Source organism: Pinus tabuliformis, chromosome X (assembly GCF_031772625.1).
Source record: "Pinus tabuliformis cultivar Carrire ecotype Pingquan chromosome X, CPIR1, whole genome shotgun sequence".
Classification (NCBI taxonomy): Eukaryota; Viridiplantae; Streptophyta; class Pinopsida; order Pinales; family Pinaceae; genus Pinus; species Pinus tabuliformis.
Window position 1 is genome coordinate 684154863 of NC_142308.1, and position 11040 is coordinate 684165902.

General features: G+C 34.9%; 1 protein-coding gene across 1 annotated transcript; it reads left to right on the forward strand.

Annotated features, from left to right (window-relative positions):
- Positions 1–295: 295 nt before the first annotated feature.
- LOC149141831 (chlorophyll a-b binding protein 7, chloroplastic-like) lies at positions 296–2117 on the forward strand. The gene is made up of 5 exons (XM_089446974.1): positions 296–491; positions 857–1048; positions 1178–1215; positions 1353–1867; positions 1978–2117. Exons 1-5 carry the CDS (start codon positions 418–420, stop codon positions 1993–1995), a joined length of 837 nt encoding a protein of 278 aa, XP_089303100.1. The 5' UTR covers positions 296–417; the 3' UTR covers positions 1996–2117.
- The last annotated feature ends 8923 nt before the right edge of the window (positions 2118–11040 follow it).

Below are 11040 nucleotides of genomic sequence, written 5' to 3' on the forward strand. Positions count from 1 at the left end.
TTTCAAACTCTCTAAAATGTTTATACTATTGATTTGGGAAATGTTAAATTTTAACTTCCATTATTGCCACGTGGAGGGAGCAGAAATGATCTTGCTTATCGACTCGGGTTCAACTAACTGCATGGTGGGGTTGGGGTGAAACATTGTACAAATGGGAGATATTTGAATTCGGTTTATTGTGTGGACCAGGAAGGCCTAGAGGGATTGCTTGCATTGAGTGGTGCTGGGAGAACCATACTTGATTCTTGTACATTATGGACCAATCAAAACTCTCCTGTTATCCTCGAGATAAGGCTGCTACCAACAGTATTTTTCTCTGGACATCTTCATTATCTTGTCATGCATGAAGTTGTGAGGTACGCTGCTACACATACATAGAGTGAACTTCTTTGGAAGAAAGAGGGTCTGCAGTCGATCATGGCATCTGGTGCCGCTGTTGTCTGTGCATCTTCCAGTGTTACAGCAGCTGTGGTTGTTGCTCCTTCGTCCAGGTGATTCAGATCCTTCTTTTCTTTTTCAATTTTTGTTCTATCACAGCATTGACTAATCTTAAATTATTACCAAAATCAATATGAAAGTACGGTTGGAAAAATGGGTACCTGTAATTGGTATCCTCTTTCCAACTATCTATGTTGCATGTCCTTCAATATGGATGGATCAACTTGTCATAATTGAATTTCCTCCAAAGTAGAGGGTTACTTTGATAGATATCTCCCCCAATTTACATTGAATTGCAGCCCATGACAGAACAGAGCATTGCAGCATTAGGATTCGCATGATATAACCACTGTTGAATTTATTGAACTTGATGCATTGAGATCTAAAAAAGTGGTGCTCCATTACTAATTTCTCACAGCTTCCAGAAGACTATACTTGCCAACAATGTGGGAGCAGCCAAGGCTTCCTTCTTGGTAGGCAGGGCTGTGAGTCTGAGACAGTCCAAAGCTGCCATGCCCAGGAGAGCAGCTGTGATTGTCTCTGAAGCAGTACAAACAGAGAGGCCTCTGTGGTTTCCTGGCAATACTCCCCCACCCTGGCTTGATGGCAGGTTTGTCAATTTCCATTGAATGCCTTTAACTCATTAGGACAATAAGTTGGATTTTTATGCATTTGCAGATATAGTACAATTAACTGGGGTATTTGTATTTGTATTTGGGCGTAACTTCTATCAATGCAGTCTTCCAGGAGACTTCGGGTTCGATCCACTCGGACTAGGTAAGGTTTCAAACAGTTTCTTCCATCCCATTGCAAAATCTCAAAGGGAATGGGGCTGAATTAAATGCTTGTTTGTTCAAGGTTAACCTTAAGGTTATTTGTATAACATAAGGGTATATATGTTTTTGGCCATGCAGGGTCAGACCCTGAGACCCTCAAGTGGATGGTACAGGCTGAGCTAGTTCATTGCAGATGGGCAATGCTGGGGGCAGCTGGAATCTTCATTCCAGAGCTGTTGACTAAGTTGGGGATCCTCAACACCCCTTCCTGGTACACTGCAGGAGAGCTGGAGTATTTCACAGATAAAACAACTCTCTTCGTGGTGGAGATGATATTCCTTGGATGGGCCGAGGGCCGCAGATGGGCAGATATACTTAAGCCCGGCTCAGTCAACACCGATCCAATCTTCCCCAACAACAAGCTGACTGGAACTGATGTTGGGTACCCTGGTGGGTTGTGGTTTGACCCTCTTGGCTGGGGCTCTGGCTCTCCTGAGAAAATCAAGGAGCTGAGGACCAAGGAAATCAAGAATGGACGATTGGCCATGTTGGCTGTCATGGGAGCTTGGTTCCAAGCAGAGTACACTGGCACTGGTCCCATTGACAACTTATTGGCTCACCTTGCAGACCCTGGACATGCCACTATATTTGCGGTATTAATGAACACTCACCTCTGAAATTCTAGTTGTAGAATGTCCTTTGAGCATTGCAGCTTGCCTGTGAAAGCTAACCGTAATTTTTCTCTGTTCTATTCTCTGTGCAGGCCTTCTCATCAAAATGAACTGACGTGGCTTCTGGAATTCCATCTGTAACATGATTTCATCTGAAACTCCTTAGGAAAAATTATGTGTATAGCTTCCCAAAGACTAATGTTAAAAGAGCATCACTGTTATTTGTCTGTTATTTTAAAGCTATTTGTGTGGAGAATATTTGTGCTTTGTGTGTGTTAGTATGATGTAAATGTAGCTTTCCGAAGTTGGATTTTGTCCTGTAAGATTCTGGCTACAAAGTTCAGTTAATGAATAGAATGGGGAACATGATGGAGAAGGGCAAAACAATGATGAATACAATGTTTGAACTTTTACCTAGGAAAGCTAAGAGATGAAACATATCCATATTCTCTTGCAGTTCATGAAACCATCAACTGAACTGAGGCGTGCAACCTCAGTTTTCTTCAGAAATCCTGCAATGGTGTTCACGGTCATGTACAAATATTAACAGGCAGTTTCATCTCCAGCAATTTTATACACAGTATTAACAGCCAATTTTATCTGAAACTTCTATAGTTGAATACTTCTGCATATTTGATTTTTTTCTCAAGCATGTGAATTTTGTAATTTTGGTAAATGATTAATTCTTGAATTTAAGATTTATTCGATTGTTTCCGTCATTATTGGTTTTGTTTATTATATTTTTATATAATTTCTTATTTAAGTGCATGGTGATTTTATTGTAAAATATTTGATATCATTTTTTGGGATTCAATTGCGTTAAGTAAGTCATTCATGTATGACCTTTTGTAATTTTGGGAAATAATTAATTCTTGGAATTTAAGATTTATTCGTTGTTTCTTTTTATTGTAAAATATTTGATATCATTTTTTGGGATTCAATTGCGTTAAGTAAGTCATTCATGTATGACCTTTTGTAATTTTGGGAAATAATTAATTCTTGGAATTTAAGATTTATTCGTTGTTTCCTTTTATTGTAAAATATTTGATATCATTTTTAACTAGGATTTCCCGGGAGGTCACCCATCCCAGATCGCCTCTGGCGCACGCGCGCTTAACTGTGAAGTTTTCCCCACAACCAAGTCCACTTAGCTTGCTACCCCATTTGCAAAACCTTAGCAAGTATTGTGCCTCATGAACCATTCAAGTAGAGATCCCTTCACTCTTTTTGAATTTAAGTATGGGGGTACTTCCGGGGCTTGCACCCAGTAAGTAGGATTTCCCGGGAGGTCACCCATCCCAAATTGCCTCTGGCTCACGCACGCTTAACTGTGAAGTTTTCCCCACAACCAAGTCCACTTAGCTTGCTACCCCATTTGCAAAACCTTAGCAAGTATTGTGCCTCATGAACCATTCAAGTAGAGATCCCTTCACTCTTTTTGAATTTAAGTATGGGGGTTTACACAGTGCATTATATTAGATATCATTTTTTGGGATTCAACTACATTAAGTAAGCCATTCACGTATGACCTTTTCCATGAGAGGTAGTCGTAACTAACTAATTTCTCATGATTTTTGAAGAGTTCAATTAGCACTCATTGCATCGGGTGATGCTCACAAGGGTGAAGAAGTGGGATTGAAACTAGTGAAATGAATCACATAGCGTCAATCATCACTTCCGGGGCTTGCACCCGGTAACCAGAACTTCCCGGGAGGTCACCCATCCCATATCGCCTTTGGCTCAAGCGTGCTTAACTGTGGCGTTTTCCCCACAACCAAACCCACTTAGCTTGCTACCTCATTTTCAAAACCTTAGCAAGTATTGTGCCTCATGAACCATTCAAGTAGAGATCCCTTCACTCTTTTTGAATTTAAGTATGGGGGTTTACGCAATGCATTATATTAGATATAATTTTTTCACCACTTCTTCACCCTTGTGAGCATCACCCGATGTAATGAGTGCTAATTGAACTATTCAAAAATCATGAGAAATTAGTCAGTTACGACTACCTCTCATGGAAAAGGTCATACGTGAATGACTTACTTAACGCAATTGAATCCCAAAAAATGATATTTAATATAATGCACTGCGTAAACCTCCATACTTAAATGTAAAATATTTTTGGGCAAAAAATATTATTAGATTTACAGGGATTTTAGTTAATTTATGATCTCCTTGTGTTGTTTTTATATGTTTTTGTTTGTTTGTTTGTCAAGTTGTCTTTGTTCTTATAGGTTTGACCTGTGGCTTGAGAAACTGCCACTTAGAGGTATCTAAGCCGTCAAAGTCACCTGGGGATCGCACCCGGCCTAGGCCACACCAACCATAAGCGGATTTGATTTTAGCATGTCTCCTCCCCCTACCATAAACTGATTCGATTTTAGCATGTCTCCTCCCCCTAACACAGGCACAACAACCTTCATGAGGTTTGATCCTGGGTCGCCTTGCTAAGGAAGTCCATTTTCAACAGTTGTGCTAGTGAAACTAGACTTTATGCTTTTATGTGTTGGTGTTGGTGTTGTTGTTGTTGTTGTTACACTAACATGTCTATTTCCATTGTGAAACAACATGGAATTTTTCGCTTATTTACGTTGTTGATGTGTTGGTTTTATGTGTTTTTGTCATGTTTTTTATTTCTTTATTTATCACTAGTCTATTTCCATTGTGAAATAGCATGGAATTTTTTGTGAGTGTAATAAATATAGCAAAGTTATTTCTTATCTTTTGTATTTATTGGAAATCTATACAAATATTATATCCCAAATTATTAAAAACATTTTTTTTTTACAAAATTCTATCTATTAAAATGTTACAATCTAACTAAATACATAATAAGCAAACTGATACAAAAATTTGGATATACCAATCTCTCAGAAAGATTAAGTTGTCGGTACTCTTGCATTCCATAATGAATTTTCTTAAGTTTGTAATAGGCTTCATCATAACAAATACCACGGGCTATGCAATACCATGAGTTTATAAACCACTATTAATAAACCCCTCAAATGACTAAATGAAATATATCACAATAATTATTATTTTATAATTTTAATATTATTTTAAATAATTTGACCGAATTAACATAACATCATATTACATTACATAATATTTTACAACATCATTCCTATACTGGACAATAAAGCTCCTCTTAACACAATAACAATAATGCTATCTATGATAAAACTTTAAAATACTAAAAATAATTTTAAACATCTATGTTGTAACTAACTTAGTTTTTACTACTTTATCATGATTTTCAATAAATTTGAATAAAGTTAATAAGTATAAGGTATACTTAATAGATTTTAATTTTTTGAGTTTATTTGTATTTATTAAAGATAAGCAAGTTTAGTTTTCACATTAGTTATATCTTACTAGTTGTTTAAGCTTTATGGATCTCTCTTGTTATTATTCCAATGTTGGCTTGTGTATATGGATTTAAAACATAGGTTTTATGGATCTCTTTTGTTTTTTGTTTGTTTATCAAATTGTTTGTGATCCGTTAGGCTTGACTTGTGGCTTTCAAAGTCACGAAGGGATTGGAACTGACCTGGGCCACACCAGCCGTTCGTTGACTGGATGTTTTAGCATGTCTCCTCCCCCTAGCACAGAGCACAACCACCCCCCGTGAGGTTTGATCTTGGGTCGCCTTGCTGACGAGGTTCATCCTTAACCAGTTATGCTAGTAAGACTTCACTATGGATCTCTCTAATTATTATCCCAACGTTAGCTTTGCATATATAGATATAAAACATTCAATTATTTTTTCTCTAATTGTTGCAATGAATCTTAAACCTACTAATGAAAATATATAAACTAAATATATTATGATCCTTGCATCAATTTGCGTTTATAGAACTAGTCTAGATCCATCTTAATTCTGGCTTTCATCAAGTGTTGAGAGGGATCAAATCTCTCTAGGTGCAAACCTATTTTTTTAGTGCAAACCTTGAGGAAATGTTTGCACCTTGAGAGATTTGATCCCTCTAGAAGGTTGATAGATCCAAAATTAGTTTGATTTTATATATATATATATATATATATATATATTTCACATTTTTAAATAGGCTACATTACATAAGAATACCATTGGAAAAATCATAGGTTGTCAAAACTTGGAGCCCAAAAACCCCTAACAATATTTTTTTGTTTGAATTTTAATAATTAATAATTATAATTATTAATTTAATTTAATTTCATGCAATTTGATTGAGTCAAAATGTTAACATAGCGAGACTGAACAATATAACATCTCTTCCACACTGGGCTGGAGAGCACTTATTGGCGCAAAAAGGAGAGGGTATAATAAGTTTGAGGGTGTTGATATGCTAAGGGTGGAATTGAGTTTACATCAACATTTGAAAAAAAAGAGAGAAAAAAGTTGTGGATAATGTTAACTAGTAAGGCCACATTGGCTCTCAAGAACAAATCACAGCTTAAATTGTTTCATTCTTGAACATGTTCAAACACAAGCATTTGTCTAGTGCATATATCCATCTTAACTCTAGATCTACTAAGCGTCGAGAGGTATCAAATCTCTTAAGATGCAAACTTCATTTTGAGTGCAAAACTTGAGGAATGATTTGCATCTAGAGATATTTGATTCCTCTCTATGCTTTGTAGATCCGAAGTAAAAAGTAATAAAATTAGTACATCAATTCAATTCAATTTGTTATATTGTAAGTTTGTTTATTAATAAAATTACAAATATTTTTTTCTTGGAAAAAATCATAATATGTATATCACATTAAGATAAATTTATATAATAATGTTTCATATTGGTAACCATGATTTTTCATAATGAATAAAGTTAAGGGTTTTTGGAGGGTTTCGTTCGGGGATCAACATGGACAACAATGGGAACAACGATGGTAATGCCAAAGGAGGAAGGAATGCTATTTCTCCATGGAATGATGGAGCATCGGAGAAAGATGTTTCGTAGTGTGTTCAAGTTGCCACCCACATTCAACCTCTCATTGAATTGGAGCACACTTAGGGATGTAAAGATTGCATCATTGTCCTTGCAAACACAACCACTTTCAAGAAACTCATATGATCCTAGTAGTATTATGATAGAGCAGTGCTACAAATTCCCTCATCTTCAACAAGTTTGACAATGAGATTTATTTATCAGTTCGACTATGTGCTCAAAACCCTCGAAGGTTTTATCTTGGCGGATGGCATTGTGGACAAATGCACTTACTACTATATTTATCAAAATGAACCCTCAGATCAAGTAGATTGGATTTAGGGACAAATCAATTTGAAACCCTTATCTCATATTGCAGTTGTATCGACCTCTAGTTTTCACAAGCAATAATGGCAACTTGAGCTCGTGAGGGTTCTTAGTCTAGGCGGGTTCACCATCTCTCAAAACCCCACTTCTGCAAATTAGGTTTTAAAGAATCCCTCTCTGGCCAGGGTCGTGATCTGGTGCTTACTAGATTTGTAATTTCAAAGGGTGCCAATTTTGTTTTAGAGGAGGATTTGAAGAATCTTGACTTGCTACAAGATCTGGAAAATCAAAGGAAACATTTTCTGCTACAGGGTTCTTCCCGCATCAATGATGAGGTTAATACCCTAGGTATGATGAATTTTGCAGTCTTTGTGATACCAATCTTAGGGGGATCTTTTTGTCTACAGGTCAAAGCCATAGATCTCATATCTTCACTTGCAACTAGAATTATAGATCAGTTAGGAATCCACATTATTTGTTTTTAGCTCCTACATGGAGGTAGGAAGCTTCAAGATAAAAATTCACTTAGTGAGAATGGCATAGCCAAGGATGCCTTAAATCCAGGGCCTCCATCTCATAATCCCAAAGATCTCATAGATCCAAAATTTGTTGTTGATTAGGTTGTAGACATTCCAACTCTTGAAGTGGATAGTATTATATCAAATATAAATTATGTAGATTATGCATAGCAAGCGTTTATTTGCACTTTTTAATGGATTTTGGCCATCAACATTTTTGCTTCAGGAATGGGTAAATTAGAATTCGTCACCGAATACAAAGTTGTAATTTTGTTCAAAAGTATTTTTTTTGGTACTCTTTAGAAATTTAGTGGATTATCATAAGGTTTTTTATCAGGGACCTTGTTTTTGGGGCCGATCTAGTCTCTCATTTCAACCTTGGTTTCTTGATTTTAATCCTTTGTCCATTATCGCTTTAGGCACTCTATTATAGGTAAGGCTTCCAAACCCGCCCATTCATTTGATATAACAAGACATCCTAGCCGATGTAGGAAACTTACTGGGCCGCTTAATCAAACTAGACACTGAAAGGCTTGAGAATGGTATTTTCACATTTTGCACACTTATGTGTGGAACTAGATCTCAACAAAGGGATTCTTGATAAAATGCTCCTCAAGTGGAGGGACAAAGTTTACTCGTAGCTGGTGGATTATGAGAACATTGCTTTCCATTGTAGGAGATGTGAACAACGGGATCATCTTCAGAGTGCCTTCCCTTTTCATTAAGGGCCTCAACCCACCCAGATTCTAATAAAAAGAACTATGGATGGAAAGAACCAAAAGACACAAAATGATATAAGAACTCTGCGGCTGACAAGCAAGACAACATGCAACAACAAAAGACTCCTACTGCCAAAACAACTCCTTCAAACTCAACTCAGCCACATGCAGAGCCAACTAATCCCTTTGCCGATGGGGTCCATTCCTCGAATGAAATCGAAAGAGACTCAACCATAATCTTGGATTTGTCAACAAGCAGGCATAAACGTTTCCACGAATCATATCATTCAAATAGTGATAAGGAAAAAACAAATATTACAGAAACCCAGACAATTGAATTGTAGCAAAGAAATGTAGTCATTGTCTCCTCTACATATGTTCCAGAGAAATCCTTGGAATGGATCGATGTCCATAAGAGAAAAGGAAAAAAAGGAAAAACATATGATAAATCTCGGGCTCTGAGACCAAAGATTGTTGCAAATGCGTTGTCTTGTATTGGGTGATTTGTGATGGTTGGAATGATGTAATCTATTATTTTGAGGTAATACAAATTAACTTACAAAAAAACCACAATATTTCATAACATAACTAATAAACATATAAAAACTTAAGAATTTTGATTAATAAAAATATAATTAAAAGTAAAAAATATTTCTAAATATGAATTTTGAAATATATACAAAACATAAATAGTAGCTACAAATTAAGACCCATTTGACCATATAAATTAAAATAAGTGTTGCTAAAGGCAGAAATAAGCACCTTAGTCCTTGCTACTAAACGTAGAAATTATAACAATATAACTTGCATTCATAAATGCTAAACTAATAGTGGTCAAAGACAAATTCATTATTACAGTGATGGTTGGCAGAGTTATAAATTGATATCTAAAATGGAGAAATTATTTGCACAAGGACTTGCATAAATTGTGGCGGATAGTAGTTACTAGTAAGTATGCACATTTAAATTTTTGCTTCTACTTATTAAAGTGCCAAAGAACACATAAATAAGGGTAAATATGTTAGTTACCTAAATATGATTTATTTTCAAGGATTTATATTATGGGTGGCCGTAGCCTAACCAAACCTCTTTTTTGCCTTGAAAGTCATGGAAATTCCGACAGGGATTTTTGTAAATTTGGGTTACAGTTGTCAAACTTCAAGATTTTGGGTGTTCCAAAGGTTTTTGATGGAGTTGAATCCATTTCCACAATAAAAAACATGATTCAAACACTACTAATGCAATATTTCTTGAATTTTTTTTGCCCAGATTCTGACCACTTTTGGTTGTCCGGGCAATTCCTCCGCCTCGATAGACGACGCCTTATGGGTGGTTTTCCCGCAAAGTTTTGTAATAAAACATCATTGCACAAATATCTGCAAATCATGGCATGAATATTAAGACTATATCCAAAAATTATAGCAGAAAATATGTGAGACAATTATCCACATGTCGTTGTATTGTGTAAAGGTTACAATAAGACCTTCAAGTTATTGTCAAACAAAATGCTTGAAAAACATTTTACTAATAATATTGAAAATGAATATTTCAAATTGATTGATATAGTCTTGCCTTGGCAAGGAATAATAATGACTAATATTCATAACAATTATATTTCAAAGGTTCATATTTAAATTTAATTAATAAGCATATAAAAATTCAACATCTTCAATAAATTTGTTTTCATATATATATATATCTATATCTATATATACACACACACACACACACACACACACACACACATATAGATATAAAATTAAAAATTAAATTAAAAAAATATAAAACATGTGGAAAAAATGCCCCATATGTGTAAGTATGTATATTAAGTTTTTAATAAAATTGAAAAATAAGAGTATTTCTATATATTGAAATATGAAATTTATATAAATATAAATAATATTATTAAGAACCAACATAGATCCATATTAATTTTGGATCTACTAAGTGTCAAGAGGAATAAAATCTCTCAGGCTCAAACCTTTCCTCAAGTTTTGCTATCAAACAAATGTTTGTATCTTGAGAGATTTAACTCCTCTTAGCACTTGGTAGATCCTGAGTTAATATGGATCTAGACAATTATTTGACTAGTGCATAGATCCATCTTAACTCTGAATCTACCAAATGCAAAAAATGATGAATCTCTAACGATGAAACTTCATTTTTAGTGCAAAATTTGAGGAAATATTTGCATCTAGAGATATTTGATTCCTCTTTTCTCTTGGTATATCCGAACTTAATATATATATATAATCTTAGTTTTTAATAATATTATTTATATTTATATAAATTTCACATCTTTATATATAAAATTATTCTTACTTTTAATGTTATTAAGAACCTAATAATATATAGAATTACATGTTTTATAAGTTTTTAATGTGATATGCATATCATTGATGATATATATAGATAAGTAGATAGATATATAATTTTAAAAGATAAAAATATTGTAAATATTGCATATCTTTTTCCATGTGGTTCATGGATCCTAGAGACTAGTGATTGCTACATCCACAAAATATTTGTACTAGACAGATCCACCTGAAGGGATCACTTCTTGTTGGCTAAACTATGGGCCTATCCCTGAGAGTGTCGAGATAATTAAACCCATGATGTCTCAATAGAAAAAGTACTTTAATGATGAGACTCAACCAATTGAGCTAACCAACAAGGGTGTAA

What these genes read in the sequence shown, in the direction of transcription:
- LOC149141831 (XM_089446974.1), top strand. Translation starts at nt 418, where the DNA reads ATGGCATCTGGTGCCGCTGTTGTCTGTGCATCTTCCAGTGTTACAGCA. An exon ending in GTTGTTGCTCCTTCGTCCAG is followed by an intron (nt 492 to 856) that starts GTGATTCAGATC and finishes AATTTCTCACAG; the next exon opens with CTTCCAGAAGACTATACTTG. An exon ending in GTTCGATCCACTCGGACTAG is followed by an intron (nt 1,216 to 1,352) that starts GTAAGGTTTCAA and finishes TTGGCCATGCAG; the next exon opens with GGTCAGACCCTGAGACCCTC.